General features: G+C 34.1%; 2 protein-coding genes across 15 annotated transcripts in view; one reads left to right on the forward strand and one right to left on the reverse strand.

Moving 5' to 3' along the window:
• The window catches only part of IMMP1L (inner mitochondrial membrane peptidase subunit 1), a 79491-nt gene extending 69262 nt beyond the window's left edge, over window positions 1-10229 (reverse strand). For 6 of the 14 annotated variants that reach the window (XM_035012504.1, XM_035012491.1, XM_035012507.1 and 3 more), the window contains exon 1: window positions 10094-10194. The gene's annotated coding sequence lies outside the window, so the exon portion shown is untranslated. Of the gene's footprint in view, window positions 1-10093 lie in introns of all 14 variants that reach the window. The other 8 variants (XM_035012496.1, XM_035012497.1, XM_035012495.1 and 5 more) reach the window with 8 other exon arrangements.
• Window positions 10230-10340: 111 nt separating this feature from the next.
• Window positions 10341-18883, forward strand: part of ELP4 (elongator acetyltransferase complex subunit 4) — a 247577-nt gene continuing 239034 nt past the window's right edge. Inside the window, exons 1-2 of the mRNA XM_035012517.1 lie at window positions 10341-10584; window positions 17846-17881. Of these exons, the coding sequence (XP_034868408.1) occupies window positions 10362-10584; window positions 17846-17881 (259 nt within the window). The 5' untranslated portion in view covers window positions 10341-10361. The remainder of the gene's footprint in view (window positions 10585-17845; window positions 17882-18883) is intronic.

The raw sequence follows: 18883 nt of genomic DNA on the forward strand, positions 1-18883 counted from the left end.
TTTAAATAATAAAATTAAAAATTCAGTTCCTCAGTCATATCAGCCACACTGTAAGCATGCAATAGCTATATGTGTATAATGGTTATTGTGCTGGACAATGTAGATATACGACTTTTCCATCAATACAGGACATTCTACTGGACAGGGATTATTTGGAAATTACCATAACAGATTACTAGAACTGTATTTTAATTATTGCTTTAAAAAGTACTGTAGTGCAAAACAAAAAATAGGTAAGAGAAGCAGGAAGAAAGATAAAATTCAGAAAAAAACAGAAATTAGTAATGTTGGAAATGGAAATAATTAATGCATAAATCTAAGATGTCATTCTATGAAAAAGCTTTAAAATAGGTTTTTTAAAAATAATGCTTCAAAGGTATTCAGAGAGAAGAACTGAGAGACTAATCCAAAGATATAGCATTACAAATGAGTAAATATCATCATAGATATGAAAGAGATTACAAACGAATTCAATGTAAGAAATGCAATTAATTAATGCTATCAAAATTAAAAATAATCAAAAAGAGTGTTTCCTAAGAAAATATAATTCAAAGAAAGAAAGAATAATTACACGGAACAAGAGTCACGAAGAAAAAGTTTTAAGAAGTAGTATAATAGATGGCTCCAATTTAGTTCTGAGTTAACAAGGAAAATGTTTGCTCGGATTTTTAATTTTCATCTTATACTGCAAGAAACTTCATATCCAGTATATAAAGTATAAACATACTTCACATCCAGACTCTTAAACTAGAAAACAGCAGTCCAAAATAATATATTTCCCTCTCTTAACACTATTCACTGTACCAAGAATTATATATTTCTTTACAGGGGAGCTTCACTAGTCTGTGTGACACTCCATGCAAAATCAGATGTAAGAAGCTTCAAATGGAATGGTTTTAAATATTTGGCCTTTCCCTGGACTTCCGTAACTATTCATACTGAAAATGAACTGATCACATCTCACCAGTAATGTCCATGATAATCAGAACAACACACAGGCTTAGATTAACATAACATCTTTATGCTTAGGAGAGTCCTCAAGTTGACACATGAAAGGAGCACCTGACACCAGTCAGTAGTTGTTCAATTCCTTTACTTGGGTTACACACAAAAATAAAGAATAGTCTCAGTTTAGGATATATTCCAATACTGGGCCATTCTAGCTCTGGAATTTCTTTTTCTTTTACCACTAAAAATTTTTAGTGTTCTAGTGTTTACTACTAAAAATGTCTTATAGATACATTTACTTAACAAATCTCCTTGAACCAAAACATGTTTACCTTTTGACACATTTACCCTATTACACTGAAGACATGATTATACAATAGATTTTTATTATTATTTTTTAAAGATTTTATTTATTTGAGAGAGAGTGAGAGAGAAAATGCATGAGCCGGAGGAGGGGCAGAGGGAGAAGCAGGCTCCCCGCAGAGCAGGGAGCCCGATGTGGGGCTCGATCCCAGGTCCCCGAAGGCAGACGCTTAACCTACTGAGCCACCCACACGCCCCTACAATAGATTTTTAAATTTTAATTTTAAACTCCCCAGTTTTCTGTTTATATTTAAACATCCACTAAAATTAGGATGAACGTAAGTACTCATGTGCCCTGGACAGTCCCAGATTATACCTGCTTTCCTGGCATCCAATGTAATTAGTTATTTCAGCATTCTTAAAATGTCCTAAAAAATTCATGGGTCAGTGAAGAAATCAAAACAAAAAAATAGAAAATATTTTGAAATAAATGTTGATGAAAATATAAAATGTTAAAAATTGTAGGACATAGCTAGAGCAATGTTTAGAGAAATTATACCCTTAACTATAAAACAGTATATTAGAAAAAGAAGAAAATCAATGAATTAAGCTTTTATCACAAAGGGGAAAAAAACAAAATCTCAGCCAATCAAAACTAGTGAGTGTAGAGGAAAAAAAAAATAAAGAGCAGTAATTGACAAAATAAAAAGTAAACATAAAAGAGAAAATTTTAAAGCCAAATGTAGGGTTTTTAGAAAAAGAATAAAAATGAAAAATCCCTAGCAAACCTAACAATGAAAAGAAAAGGAAAAGAAACACAAATAATATCAGTAATAACAGTCATTAAAAAGGTAGTAAAAGCTGCTTCTAATATAGTGAAAGTAAGCTCAAAACAAACTCTCCCATAGATAACAACCATAAACTCAAGACAAAATACAAAAAACAATTATGTGAAGGCTCTACAGATTGCCAAAAGGTTTCTTATTTTTACTGATTTAGCTTGAGCACAGAGCAGTACAGGTAGTTAAAACAAAGAAACAAGTCATCCTTCTGAAGAACCTGAAAAATCACAAACTAAACAAAGGAATGGAGAGTCCAGAAAGTAATCTACCTAATCAGTGTCACTTTATTAATTGAAAGAGTTATGATTCCATATAGCAATGAAAGAATTGTCTTTTCAATAAATGGTGGTAGGTCAGTAGGCTATCTATATAGGAAAAACAAATATATCTTTACCCCTGCCTCACACCAATGGGAAAAAAAAATCAATTCTGTCAGAATGCAGATTCAAATATTTAAAAGTAAACATCAGCGCTTTTAGAAGAAAACACTGAGATCATCTCTGGAATCTTGGAGTAGGCAAACTTAGCTATAAAGCAAAAAACTGATACATCAGAATATATTCTGACTAAATGTGAAAAAACTAAATATGAAAAGGTGGGGCACATCTAGCTGGCTCAGTTGGTGGAACATGTGACTCTTGATCTTGGGGCTGTAAGTTTGAGCCCCATGTTGAGTGTAGAGATCACTTAAAAAAATTTTTAAAAAGAATATGAAAGGGCAAGTCACAGCCTAAGAAAAGATATTTGTAATATATTTATTCCAAAATGGACTTTTACCCAAAATATAAAAAGAACTCCTAAAAATCTAGAAAATCCAACAATCCAACTTTTAAAAAAATTAGCTAAGACACAGACTCCTCACATAAGAGGTTTATCTAAATGGCCAATAGCATATGAACAAGTACTCTTGAGTACTTGTTCTCATTACTCATAATTACTCATTAAAAAGAGAATCTTTAGCTTAACTCACTAATTAATGAGTAAAAATCACTCCAAATCCAAATGACAATGTCATACCACAACCCTTCAGAAAGGCTAAAGAAGAAAATATTAACTGTTAGTAAGGATGACAGGCAACTGAAATTCTCAAACATTCCTGGGAAGAGTGTAAATTGGTACAACCACGTTAGAAAGATATTTGGCCACAAATAGTAAACTAGCCAAATCCCTTTCAAAGCAGAATGGATAATGAATTGTGATACATTTACACAGTACTATATAGCAATAAATAATCCACATCTGTACAAATTAATACCAATCATTTCATAAATATAATGAGCAAAAGAAGTCAAACACAAGAGTAAACAGTGTATGGCTTCATCTACATTAAAGTACAGAAACAGGTAAAGCAAATCAGGACTTTGGTTTCTTTGTGAGTGTACTAAAAGGAAGCAAAATGAGATTACATGGGGTCCAAGAACTCCCTCTGTACAGGCATGACCTTGACATTTATTCATTCAATCATGCTGCCAGAACACCATCAGACCCTACAGTAAGCCTTCACAATATCTTTGTTAATATGGTTCACCTGCATAGTCACAATAGTTATACAGACCCTACATCTCAGAAAGCCACTGAAAGACCAATTGGAGAGGTGCCCATTTCAGTCATGAGATGCTGATTGCTTACCATGACCAACATGGTTTTTGGTATACCTTAAGTGTGTTGCTGCAGTCTTTCAATCGTATTTGAAGACTTCTCAGAATACCAACTTCTTGTAACCGTTAGGAAAATTGTCCCACTATGTGGCAATAAGGGTGATATACATGTTGTCTATGGAATCCACAGGCTGAAATTTTATACAGCTAATTTCATATTAAAGCAGTTTTAGAGTTACAATAAAATTGAGAGAAAGACACAGAAATTTACCATATACTCCTGACTCCACAAACGTATAGCCCCCCTATTATCAATGTCACTCACCAGAACAACACATTTTTTACCAACGATGAACCTACATTGACACATCATAATCACCCAAAGTCCACAGGTGACATTAGGATTCACTTTTGGTGCTGTACGTTCTATGGGTTTGGACAAAAGTATAATGACATATCCATCATACAGAACATTTTCACTGCCCTAAAAATCCTGTGCTCTGCTTATTCATCTCTCCCCTCAACCACCTCTGGCAACCATTGATCTTTTTATTGTCTCCACAGTTTTGACTTTTCCTGAATTCCATAGAGTTGGAATCAGTATGTAGCTTTTTCTAATTGATTTCTTTCAGTCAGTAATTTGCATTTAAGGTTCCTCCATGTCTTTTCATAGCTTGATAGCTCATTTGTTTTTAGCACTGAATAATATTCCATTGTCTGCATATACCACACTTTATTTATCCATTCGCTTACTGAGGGACATCTTGGTTGCTGCCAAGTTTTGGTAATTATGAATAAAGTTGCAATACACATCCATGTGTAAGTCTTTATGTGGATGTTTTCAACTTCTTTGGGTAAATGTATAAGAGCATGACTGCTAGAGGATATGGTAAGAGCATGTTTAGTTTTGTCAGAAATCTGCAAACTGTCTTCCCAAGTGGCTGTACCATTTTGCATTTTCATCAGCAATGTATGAAAGTTCCTGTTCTTCTACATCCTCATCAGCATTTGGTGTTGTCAGTGCTTCACTGACCACTCTAGTAGGTGTGCAGCAGTATCTCAATGTTGTTTAAATTTGCATTTCTCTGATGACATATGATGTGACGCATCCTTTCATTTGCTTTTTGCCATCTGTATGTCTTCTTTGATGAAATGTCTGTTAAGGTTTGGCCCATTTTTAAATCAGGCTGTTTATTGTTGAGTTTTAAAGAGTTCTTTGTATATTCTGGATAACAATATTTTATCAGCTTATAACATTTGCAAAAATTTTCTCCCAGTATGTGGCTTTTCTTCTCATTCTCTTGACATTGACAAGGTCTCTTGACAATGACAAGGGTCTCTTGACCCTCACAGAGCAAGGGTTTTTAATTTTAATGAAGTCAAGCTAATCAATTATTTCTTTCATGGATCATATCTTTGGTATTGTATCTAAAAAAGCATCAGATACCCAAGGTTCTCTAGGTTTTCTCCTATGTGATCTTCTAGGAGTTTTATAGTTTGGCATTTTATGTTTAGCTACGTGGTCCACTAGAGTTAATTTCTGTGAAGGACGTAAGGTCTATGCCTAGATTCTCTCTCTTTTTTTTCTTTGCCATGTGTATGTTGTTCCAGCACCATTTGCTGAAAAGACTGTCTTTGCTTCATTGTGTTGTCTTCAGTCATTTGTCAAAGATCAGTAGATTATGTGAGTCTATTTCTGGGTACTCTATTATGTTCCACTGATCTATTTGTCTATTCTTTTACCAATACCACACTGTCTTAATTACTGTGGCTTTAAGTAAGTCTTGAAGTCAGGTAGTTTCAGTTCTCCAACTTTGTTCTTCTCCTTCAATATTGTGTTTGCTATTCTGGGTCTTTTGCCTCTCCATATAAACTTCAAAATCAGCTTGTCAATATTCATAAAATAGCTTCCTGGGATTTTGATTGGGATGGCATTTCAATCTATAGATCAATTTGGGAAGACTGACATCTTGACACTGAGTCTCCTATCCATAAACATGGAATATCTTTCCATTTATTTAGTCTTCGATTATGTTCATCAGAATTTTGTATTTTGTATTTTTCCTCATACAGATCTTGTACATATCTTTTTTTAGATTTATGCCTAAATATTTAATTTTTTTGGATACTAATGTAAATGACATTGTGTTTTTAATTTCCAATTCCACTCATTCGTTGTTGATACAAAGGAGCTGATTTCTTTTCTTTTTTTTTTTTTTTTTTTTGAGAGAGAGAGGGAGCAAGTGTGCACACGTGTGGGGCAGGAGGGGCAAAGGGAGAGGGAAGAGAATCTTAAGCTCCATGCTAGACGTGGAGCCTGACACAGGGCTCAATCTCACAATCCTGAGATCATTGCCTGAGCCGAAATCAAGAGTCAGGCACTCAACCAGCTGAGCTACCCAGGTGCCCTGGAGCTGATTTCATCTTGATAGCAAGGAGAGATGGCTTTACTGAGAATGTGTAGGTTGAAGTGAGATCTGAAGGATAAGCAGAAGCTAACTAGCGGCCTTTTGGAGGAAGAGAACATGAGAGAATAAGTAAATGCTAGAGTACAGGAGAATGAATAAATGCTAGAGTGCAGAGAGGAAATTTACAGTGATGTGGCCAGAGAGGCAAATGGAGGGAACCACATGCAAGTGCTTACTACGTATTGTTTTTATATTATCAGACCTCTATTTTGAAAGGATTAGGATGGCTCTTGAATGAAGAATATACTGCAGGTGAACTAAGATGAGGGCTATAGTCTCAGAATGGATTAGAAAGCTATTAAGAAGTAAACTCCATAGGTCTTGGTAATGTAACGGACATGGAAGAATGATGCTTGAGAGAGGACCTGAGGGTAGTGAGGTTCCTTGTCTTAGGCAACTAATTCTGAAAATGGTCCTATCATTTACTGAGATACAAAACAAGAGGAAGTTCAGTCTGCGGCATTATGAGTTTGAAGCCCCACTAAGAATTTCAAGAAACTGGTAAAGTAAATATCTGAATTTATAATTCTGGAGGTCAGAGAAGTGACCTGGACTATACATGTTCGTCATTGATATATAAATGGTAACTGAGGTCCTCGGACTGGATAAAAGTAAGGATATGGACTAAAAAGAGAAAATGGTCTTAAGGACTACACAAGTTAATGGCAGAAAGGAGGGAAAAGAGCTTATTTTCATTTACACCATTTAGCCATTGAATTGTCCCCCCAGCCTTTCAAATACTGATCCTTCTCCTGTGCTATGACTGACATTCCTTCAATCTCATTTAGGTCCTTTTCTTTAACAATTGTCTAGAATTATTTTCCAGTGCCTTGTTTTCTCTCTTTAACAACAAAACTCCTCTCTTAAGCGTTTGTCATCTCTCTATCCCCCTTCATAGCAAAGCTTTCTAAAATGTAAAGTGGTCTACTTTTATGGAATATTCAACTTCACTTGCCATTCAATTCTAAATACAATTATTTGACTTTTCAGTTTACTACTCCATCAAATATTCCTTTAACAAAGCCTGTGAAACAGTATTACTAAATAAACACTTTCCAATTCTTATTTTACTTTCTTTCTCTCTGCCAAGGTTTTAAATGTTATGTTCCCCAAAGTTTATTCTTGGTCCTTTTTTCTTCTCATTTTAAAGTATACATTTCCTTGGTGAGTTTATCCATCCCTTGGGGTAAACTCCCATCATATGCTAATTAATTTCAAATCTGTACGTTTCATCTAGAGATCCCTCTCTCACGTAGCCCAGTATTATTGGACATCTCTACTTGGATGCTCCTAGGGTACCTCCAATTAAACATATTCAAAACAGATTTCAAAAACTCATTTTATGATCTCCCATTCCCTAAAACAACCAACACCATAACTACAAAATTTTGCTGTTTTCCTTTATTCTTTATCCTCTGCCATCCACAAACCTGCTCAGAAATCTGTTAGTCATCTGATTCCTCCTGTCAACTTTCCTTGGTCACATCAATTGTACTCCTCATAGTAATCTCTTAATTCATTCCATGCTTTTTATCCCAACCACAGTCAGCCAATCCATTCTCTTCTGGTATACTCTTAGCCAAAACCTAACAATCAAATATGATCGTTATGTTGTTGCTTTATTTAAAATTTTTCAATAATTTCCCATTTCCTATTATTTTTACAAAAAAACAAGAGCCGCAACCTTAAAAAAAAAAAAATCAATTAGACCTTTGTCTAACTTCTCCAGTCTCTTCTTAGCACTATGTGTAAATCATGAGAACTACTTGCACAGAGGCAGTGAGAGCAAATTTGAAGGAATAGTCTCCTGTTCTCTGTAATGGCTTTCACGGTCTATTATGGCCTCATCTTTTACACTTCCTTCATCACACAGGTTAAACTTCCCCCTCAGGAGAAGCTTCCCAAGGCTCTTCTCCTTTCTCTCAGTCCAAGTTAGGTATTCTGCATTTGTCCTCCATAGCACTTATAATATACTTTATTATCCTATTTACCCACCTACCTCCCCCAACTATGAACTCAAGGAAAAACGAGACTAAGTATTCTTTCTCCTATAACCTGAATGCTTAGCATACTCCCTGGGATTTAGTATGTGCTCAATAAATAATTGTTAATTATTAAGTTGTTTTTAATCATCATTAACACCACACCTAAACATACCCTTTCCACAAATACCTCATTTATTCCAATGTTTTATATTCAACTCTACATACTCGTAAATTCAAGTATTTGGCATTATTTGCTTTGAAGGCAAAAGTTTTGTCTTTGTAAAAAAATTAAGACAGATTAAATAAATTTATTCTATGATAATGTTATACACAAGATACATCTTCATTTCAAGAATGCCTTGTTGTGCATATATGGCATGCTTTCTGAATTATAAAGTTGAAAAAAAATTTTTCAGTTCTAGTAATATCATAAACAAAGCATCATACCACCACTTCTAGAAAACTAAAGGATGAAGTAAAGGGAGAGGAAACAAGGGAATATGTAGTAAAAAAGCCTATAAAAGTTCATTATTATTTCAAATTTTTCCAAGCAGCAAAAATATCCAAGAAGTTTCCATTTGAAATTAGACTGTTTTGTCCCTTTTTGTTTTGATCTTCTCAGCCCTTATATACTACAGGAAAAAATTAGCACATACTGTCCAATGTGTTCACTTTAAGCGCTATGCTGTTTTCTATGTGTTAATCTTGTCTCCCCCAAATGAGAACATTTTTACTTTATAGGCCTAAAGTGACACATTAGGTCTAAGCAAACAGTAAGCACTCAACAGCTATTTATTGAATAATTTAGATTAAAAATTTATACTGAGGAAAGGTTCTAAATGAAAGCATCTAAACCTTGATCAAGCTTTCCAGTTGGTACACTGCTAAATAGTAAGGTGGTTTGTTTTACTTTCTTAAGATTTTACTCTAAATACAAAAACAAAACCCACCAGCCACTATTTCACAAAACTAATTGCAATTTATCAAACAGAATCAGCCAAAAAGTTTTAACAAGTCACTGAGATTTAAAACAATTCACTGGCAAGAATTTCAATGAGGTATCATAGATCACTGTCAAAACCAATAATTCAGTAGCGCAGGCACGATTCGGGAGGTTTTTTTTAGTTTAGACATTTGTCAATCATGAATACCTTTAAAAATCACTTACTCCTCCACCCAGCTCACTTTTGAAAAAAGCTGTAAATCCAAAGACACAGCTCTAAATGACATGTTTTTTCCGCACATAAAATCCCTATGCTAATAAAAAAGCTTTCAATTCAGAGTTCACAAATCACTAGGAAAATAAAGTACATACACATCTAATACCAGTTTTTTGGGGAAAGAGACCTAAAGTATTTTCTGTTCTTTGCAGCTGCCTTAACAGCAAATGACAATTAAATGTGTGAACAAGGTTGTCAGAGTAACACTTGTCATTCACACTGCTTACGGAAACGCGCCCCAAGACTTCCAGAAGCACTAATTAAAATTAACGAAAGCTTCTCACGGGGACTTGTCAGAGAAGTACATTTTGTCATGCGCTGTTTGAGACAGGAAAACCAAATCGCCTCAAAGCTCAAGAGTTTTCCCTCTTAAGGTCTAAATCCAACCCACCTGCCTGCCACTGGAACTGTCTAACTGTGCCCAGATGCTCAGCAAGCAACTCATTAAGAGTTCCAATTTCTTCAATATAACACAACCATTCCGAGAAAAACAAAAAAAAAAACAAAACAAACAAACAAAAAACCTGATGGTAAGGGCGGAATGAATTTTCTCTCAGAAATCAGAAAAGAAAGGGGCGGGGGAAAGTATCTTTCCTTTTTCCTAAGGAGCGAAGAAAGGTGCAAGTTCCCACTGGTAGTTACTGGATATAGCGCTCCACTGGCCTCTTTTTTAACTCTGCGTTAATGAAGACACCCAAAACGAGAAAAATGTTAAATGATATTACCCACCTCTAGCCCCAAAGAACCAAGCAACACTCTCACCCAAGACTCAGGTGGGCCTTTCTCACCTGGGCCCAGCAGAAGTCCGCCGTCCCCGCGCAGAGCGCACTTTTCAGCAATACTCCTTGCGATTGGTTGATTGGAAGGAGAGCTCTCAATCCTATTGGCCACGGGAGCGGTGATCGTGGGCAAGGAGGCGGGTGTTTGGGGCTGGCTCTGACAGGCCTGCTGCTTGAGTTCCCAGAGTTCCTATTGGGTCAACGCGGGAAGCTCCAAGATGGCGGCAGTGGCGACCTGCGGCACCGGCGTTGGGAGTACTGGATCTATAGTGGCTGCAACCAGCAAGAACAACGTCACCAGTTTCCAGAGGAAGGGTCCTAGAGCAAGCGGTACCGACAGCGGCTGTTCTCGACTGGTGTCCATCGCGGGCACACGACCATCGGTGCGGAATGGACAGCTGCTGGTATCTACCGGGCTCCCAGCCCTGGACCAGCTCCTAGGTCGGTTCAGAACGGAGATGTGGGCTCAACAGAGGGAAAACTTAGGGAGGGCACCTGCCAGGGAAGCCACCCTAACCGCATATTTCTCTTTGACCCCTCAGCCTTCGGACTTGGAGAGGATAGTCCGGTCTGATAGAGATGGAGGGGAGGAAAGGTTGCATGGAGACTCCTAAATGCTGTTACTGCTCCCACTTTCGACTGTGGTTCTGGCCCACCAGCCTTTTCTAGGTTACAACGGGATCCCTACATGCTTTTATCTAGAAATACTACCTAGTAAGGGGGAATCATTAATATATGGAGACGGTTTGGCCTTCAACTCCAGGATCACCTCCTGGTCTCTGATTGCACCCTTCTGCCAACCCCAGGTAGCTCGTGGTTTCGCCTAACCTACAAAAGTTTGTATCATTGTGAGAGATGGGCTTCATTAGAAAATGCTGAAAAAAAATAACTTCCCCTCTTTCACCGCCAGGCTGCTTATTTCCTGGTTCTGAATCTTCAAACAAACTCTATTGGCTTTAAGAGAATGGATGTTAAAGAATTATGTGGGTACAAAGTAGTGAAAGACTGTTGTTGATACTGATGGTCATACTAGTATCTGCGTTAAATATATGTGTATATATTTTGTTAAATTTTTTCTCTGTATATTTTGCCTCCTAGAGTTACATTGCAAACGATATGTTTAAAGTTAATTCACATTTTAATGAGACAAAAGAAGTCCAGTTCTTAGGCTTTCCTGTATAATCTCTGCAATTTTTCATGAGAAGCCTGCTGAAGAATAGCTTGTTTCGTAACTGTTATGTTGCAAAGATTGACCACATTAGATTGGTAGGACAGAGCTGCTGTGTTAATAGAGCTTGTAAATTAGTTAATTACTATCAGAATGTTGCTTCATTAAAATTGGTCTGTGTTTATATTTCATAATTTCTATATAGTGTGTGATATGTGTCAGTTAAGTCTTGTACACTTTCATAAAATATTACAAATGCCATTGCTTGTTCTTGTACTATACTTGAAATTTCTCTCTGTATTTTTGCCCCTCAAGGTACACTTTTCATACAGTTTTAGTGCAAAGGAAATTGACAAGGCAAGCAACCTGTGAGAAAGAGCACAGCTTCTTGCCTCTGTTATGTCATGTTCTTAACTGGATCCTGGTTATTTCTACACAAATTTAAGTATTTTCACTTAATTGTTTCAAGTCTTGCTTTCCTAAATTGCATGGTACTGAAAACAAATGATCCAAAATATCTAGTTAACAAATATTTATCCCAGTTTTTTTCCCTGTTGAGCTTTACTTGGTGTCATCCCATATTTGAACTTAAAGTTTGGAAGCTGTTCCTAGTCTTTACCTTGCCCCCCCCCACCCCCAATTCAGTGGGGATATGTAATTTCATTCACTTGATCCTGAATCTCTTCAAACGAAAAGGTCACATTTCTGACATTATACCTTCAGTTTCTTATTAGAATAACAAAATTTGCCTAGCACAATTCCTGGCATGTAGTTGATTCTCATTAAGTTCTTGATTGGAAGAGAAATGTGTAGAAAAAAGGATAAGAGATATTGAAAGAGGTAGGATGACTTATGTGTGAGCTCTAGAAGCAGACTTAGGTACAGTGACATGAACAGAATCATAACGCTAGAGACAGTGTAGGCTGATCTTTAGGCTTCAAATTTAGTGTTCTGCACTATGCTACAGCTGTTTCAAATTTTTGAGAACTCTTTTGAAGTGGCTTTAAGCATTTATCAAACCTAAGACTAATGAATTTAAGTCTCTTCAAGCACCCACCAAAAAGCTAACCTAAAGCACCTTCTTAAGTGTTTCTACAGTGATATAAACATGAACTGTAATATAAAAATATTCCAGATTTCCTTGTGAGGGACACTAGTATTTGTAACAAGCTTATGCTAAAAATTGGTGTTTGTTTAAGATAATTGGAATAGGTATCAGTTTGGGGATATTTTGAAATATGTTTTTCATGTATACAGTTAACTCTCAAAGTGCACAGAAGAGGTTGTTATAATAGGAGTTAGTACATTTGGAATAATAAATATGTCCAGAAGTATTTTAGTTGTTAAGTTCTTAATGGCATTTTTGTATTATTTTTTATTTTGTGTGGCTCTGTAGAGCAAATCCATTCGTTTTTCATTAAAACATTATTTGGAAGTGAAACATTTGGCTGCTAATGTGTATACACATAAATATAAGTAATTCAGATTATCTTGTTATTCTAAAATATTGGACTCAGATTGTGACAAGCCTAATATAACCATATTGTGACAAGATATAATGATAATAGGATGTTATGATATCAGAATGGTGAAACTATACTATGACATTGTGATTGTTGCCTAAATCTATTCTGTGGTTACTGTAAAACAAGTAAATATTGTATTGTCACTGCCATGCAGTGCAGTGATATTTTACTACCACTGTGATGTCAATGTAATTTTAAGCATAGATTCAAAATATATTTAAGTATATTTTTAAATATATAGGCAAATTGAATGTTGGTCATTTGAAGATATGCTACTATTTCCATTCCTACTCCCAAGTGCTTCATGAATTTGACAATTCCCTATATCAGCATCTTTTAAACATGATCTAATCATATCAAAAACTTTTGTTCTGACAACTTAAATTTAGTTAAATATTGATATACATTTCCCAAGTTGACCACATTGGAATTTTTCAACTTCTAAGTTTTCTAACCTAGCTTCTCAACCCTGTCCTTCCAGGACACTTATGTTGTTATATGAGGACACTATATATAAATATTTCAATTCCCTTCTTCTAGGAATCGCCAAAAAGTTTACAGTAAATAAGGGATTCTGGCAGAATTTCTTTTTTTCTAGGGTAAAAGGTGTAACTCATCTTAGGATCATATTGTCTAACGGGGAATTCTCCCCCAGCCTCATCCTTCAAAAAGGTACTTTAAGGAAGGGTGATTTCTGAGGTTTGACTGGCTTATTTTATGTGCTGTTTGGAATTTACTCAATTTTGACAGTCAAGTGAATGGGAAGATAGGGATTTGGGATAAAGAATAGTCCCAGAAGAATACTCCAAAGAAGCTTGATGGTAGCTGCCATTTTCAAGGCTAATGTCAAAAAGTAAATACTGGTGGGCTTATTTCCTTTGCTCCACTGTATCTTAATTAGAATGTGGGATGTACATTGAGTTTGGACTATATATTAAAAATAATCCTTATTTTTATGATTATGATAGTTTAGCAACTGATGGCTATATATTTAAGGAAAATGTAGTTTATTTATATCAATATATAAAATTGTTTGATGTAATTTAATCTACAGAACCATTCTCACTGTTAATAGCTTTTTCTATTTTGTTTCCTGTATTTGCCCAGCTAATAGTTGTGATAATCAAGAGTTGTCAGGATGTTTCCTACCTCCCAGAGAGAGAAGAAAAAGTAGACTTGTTAATGAAATAAATTGCAATTTAATTAGAGGTATGGCATTAATTAAGTAGTTCAGGACATTGCTATGAACAAAGGAAGGGATATGAACTTTTTGTACATTGCGTTTTCCCTAAAATGACCTTCTATAATTTTATACAAAACTATTCCTTTATAGAAAGGAATGATATAAATTACTGTTACCTTTTATGACTTTTATTTCTTTTCCCTTTTGCTTCCTGTAACTTTGAAAAAGGAGAGGCCCTTACAAAGTAAGGTATCACTTCTGGGTCATTATATCCTAATATATTAATTTGACCTTGCTTACCCAAAATTAATTAATAGCTTAATTAGAGATTTGCTTTGGGAAGTGTATGGGGATTGAATTTTCTCCCTTTAATATAATTTTCTGGGGCTCCTGGCTGGCTCAGTTGGTAGAATATGTGATTCTTCATCTCAGAGTCATGGGCTCAAGCTCCACATTGGGCATGGAACCTATTTAAAAAAAAAAAAAAACTGTAAAAAAATTTTTTTTAATTTAAAAAATCATTTGGTTACTATTCACATGAATAAAATAACCCTTTCCATCATATTTTAAAAATCCTAAAATCAGAAGATAATTGTCACCTAATAAGATCTTAATTTTCTGATAATGTTTTCTAAAGTATTAGATTTTTTTTCTAGTTTAAGACAAAATGCTGTGTCATTTCTTAAAATGTTAAATTTTGATTAAATTAACACTTTAAAATATCAAACTTGCAAAGAATCTTCAAGCTTTCAAGCTCATAATCTTATGTGTTGGTAAACTATTCTACCTGTATTTTTAGTAAGCTGGAAATCGACTTCTTGAGATCTATAAGTAAAACCAAGAGTTTATTTGCTTAGTGACTTCAATGTATTGATGAATTCTCTAAGATCTGATTAAAGAGGAGAGGATACCATAAACAAGACCCTTTTACTCCTTATGTTTCATCACAGAAATAGGATGATTGCTTCCTTACCTGTTACCTGCCAAACATTTTAGTGAACTAATGGGAAAAGATAGTCTATTTTAATTGGGAACTATTAATGTGAACTTTGTGTTGCTTTTGAAATTAATTAAAATTACTAATGGATTTCTGAATTTAAAGATCTATTAAAATGAGCTTTGGTTGAATGTATCATGTCAAGATATCCTGTCATGGTTGGTGGCTGAAGCTTTTTATTTTTATGAGTACATGGCTACAAACTTATTCAAACTTAACATACAGTTAGAACCTCAGTATATCAAGTGAGATATATCAAAATACCTTATACAGAGGTATTTTAGGGAAATGTGAGGTCTCGTCACCCTGAAATTTGGAAGAATAGAGGAACTTTGCTGCTATATATGTGTATATATGTACATGTCAAATCATTTTCCCTCATACACAGAATAAAAGGTTGATTTTTATAATAGTTAATAAGTGGCTTCATCTTATTCCCCATGACCAACCTTCAAAATGACCAACCTTTGTTTAAGCCATCCAAATTTAAGTCTAGTGAATTTACGTGGTAGAGCCCTTTAGAAGAAAAGATAATTGCCTTTTTGTAAGAGAAGTCCTGATAGAATATTCAGATGTCTGATTAAAGTCATTAAAATGTCCTCATTTGTTTTAAGTAATGTTCAAATTTTCCAAACATTAGAAATTTAATGTACATAAGATTTAAAATTTAATTAGGTGGCATTTCCTGAATTATCTGAAACTGGATTATTTGTATAATTCTGACAGAAAATTACCTTTTTAGTGTTCTCTCATTTGTATAATGCTTTGCTTAACTAGTTCATCAATGGGAAGTAGTCTTACTCTTACTATTATAGTGATCCCTATTTATCAAATAATGGTATATCTTTAATGAAAAATAAGCCAGAATGGTAACGGCTCTTACTGAGTACCTCTCTGAGCCAGACACGTGAGCTAGGTATCATTTCCTTTAATTGGGAAACTATTCCTGGATCTGTTCTTAATAGTCCCACTGTGAATGACATTCACAAAAAAAATTCTGTATCTAACTATTCCAGTTGTAGGTCTTACATAAATTCTTAATTTCAGGCTACATGAACATAGACCCAGAGATGTCTAGATAAGAAATCTAAGTCTTCCTATAAGAAATAGGTTAAGGAAAGAAAACCAGGTAACTTTTTAATAGTACCTGCTCTAGACTAGACACTGCAGTATCTGTTATGTACATCTATTAGTTTGTCTTAAATATACACAGAATGGTGATTAGGTATTTAAATGCTTGTTTTTGCATGTAAAAGAGAAATAAGGAACTGGAAAGTAATTTAAAAGGCTCAAAATGCATTAATAAAAAAAGTGCTCAAAATGGATTAAAAAATTAGTAGTGGTCTATATATAGCACACACTGTAAAAGTAGACATTTAACCTAATCTTATCTCAGAGAAAATCTTTTTGCTCAGATCCTTTATGGTTGTTATCGTCCTATATATTTCAGTTTATGTGAATGTCTTAGTTAGAACAAAATTTGAAGTTATCCTGTGTAGTCTGGTATGGCTTTAAATGCTATATTGAAAGAACCTATCTAAATGTGAAATTAAAATATATATTTAGTCCTATAACAAATCCACCTAAACATAAAAATACATAAAGTACTAGTTTCTTCTTAAAATCTTCTCTAGCAATTTGAAATATTCTATTCAGAGTCATAAAGTCACCAAATTTTGCATTGTATTCTATGTTCATATATGTTACCAAATTTCAAACTCTTTGAAAGATAACATTTATGCATATTTGCAAGGCAAAAAGTAAACACTATCAAAGGAACTTTTCATACTAAGTTTTTCTATATAATGTTTGCCACTACAAAATTTGTTGGAGGAAAAGTTCTTTATTGGTATTCTAAATGTTTCTTTCACAGTTTTATGCACCAAAACCAAAAGACACTGGTAGGATTGTCTTCAATTATCCAACAATTTTGAGTACTTTCTTTTTAAATTACTTTAAATACATTTCATTCTTTGATATACATATTTTATTCTTTTTTAAGTGAATTTGCTAGTGTAATTTATAACAATTACAAATAGTAATACTTTTACAAGTGTTTTTACAAATGTTGCACAAAATATTTGTACTCAAATGTCTTTCTAGTGTAGTTCTCGTTTTCTACAATTTGATTTTAAATTGATTTTTATTGAACCACTATTTGAGTTATATGCTCATAACTGTATTGCCCTAATTCAGATATTCAAAAGAACATTTTCTGCTATTATTAAAAATGTATTTTGTGATTGTGACTTTTTTGTTTGAAATTATGAAAACATTGTTTATTTTAAATTCTAAATGTATTTAAGAGTATGTCCAGTCTTTGTGTATATTATTCATATTGAAAAAAAGAATTACTTTTAATTATCAGGTTTTTCCTCCCCCAAGACATTAAATTTGAGTGTAAATATTAAAGTGGAATTTCTATTATAATAACCTTTCCTATGTTGTACTTCTGTAGTATTAAGTTACTGTGAACATTTAGGTCTTGGCTATTGAGTTAATTTATTAACAAGTACTAAATATAACATTATTAGAACACATAACCACAGTTATGTTGAATGCTGCATGGTCCTATCACAGGAGAAGGGAGGATAGTACAGTATATTATGAAAGTAATTGTAATGTGTAGTGTATAATTACATATAATATGTAATTATTTCATAATAGCACCTTAAGCAAAGTATTGCAAAGGTAATTAAAATGTTGTTCTCATCTGCAATTTTAAAGTTAGTCAAGTTGCTGTCCTTGATAAAGCTTAACTTTTATGCTAAAGATAATGTGTATGAAAGGGTAGATTAATTTTCTTCTTGGTTTTGTTTCATTTCCAGGTGGAGGTTTGGCTGTTGGAACAGTTCTTCTAATTGGTTAGTATAGCATACACATTTTGTTCTTCCTGATTAGAGTTTTCTATTGTGCATAATGATTTCATGGGTTTGCCGATTCTGATACTAAATATATAACTTTCTATAAGAGTTAAAGTAAATTAGAAAGGAAATACCTTAAGTTTTAATTTGAATTCAAATGTTGATCTGAACTTGAAATAAATGAAGCAAGTATATCTGAAAATATAACTCTGGTAATTTAAAAATGTTCACAGTGCATTTTCCTCCATTTCTTTTTAAAAAGGTTAAAGTTAATGCACACTGATTTTTTTTTTAAATCTCTGTATTTATAGTGGGATTATTATAGTGATTAATTTGAGAAGTTGATGTACCAATAAGTCCATTGTACATATATCATACATTTTTATTATTATTTTCTTCTTATTGAAAGAAAAGTAACAGATGGATAAAGCATATTTTTTCATGTTTAAGTGCTAATAGTTCTTATTTAATTATATATACATAATCCTATTTGCCTTATTGTTTAGTTTAGATCATAGAATCTGGAATTGAAATAAGCCTTGGCAGTTACATAGTCAAAGTTCCCAACTAGCCATAAATCACTTTTCCATCATTTTGACAGTATCAAACACAATTTGAATACAGATTATATAATTTAAAGGGCTCACTACTTCACAAAACTATGCATTATCATTGAAAATACTGTGATTTATTAGAAAGTTCTTTATTTCTTTTAAAGATCTTATTTATTTATTTGAGAGAGAGAGAGAGAGAGCAAGCACAGGCAGAGGGAGCCGCAGAGGGAGAGGGAGAAGCAGACTCCCTGCTGAGCAGGGAGCCCGATGCAGGGCTCGATCCAAGCACCCTGAGATCACAGCCTGAGCCGAAGGCAGACACTTAACCCACTGAGCCACCCAGGTGCCCCAGAAAGTTCGTTCGTTCTTTCTTTTCTTTCTTTTCTTTCTTTTCTTTCTTCCTTTCTTTCTTTCTTTCTTTCTTTCTTTCTTTCTTTCTTTCTTTCTT

The sequence above is a fragment of the Mirounga leonina genome, unplaced genomic scaffold, assembly GCF_011800145.1.
Source record: "Mirounga leonina isolate KUSES-001 unplaced genomic scaffold, KU_Mleo_1.0 Mir_166, whole genome shotgun sequence".
In the NCBI taxonomy this organism is placed as follows: Eukaryota; Metazoa; Chordata; class Mammalia; order Carnivora; family Phocidae; genus Mirounga; species Mirounga leonina.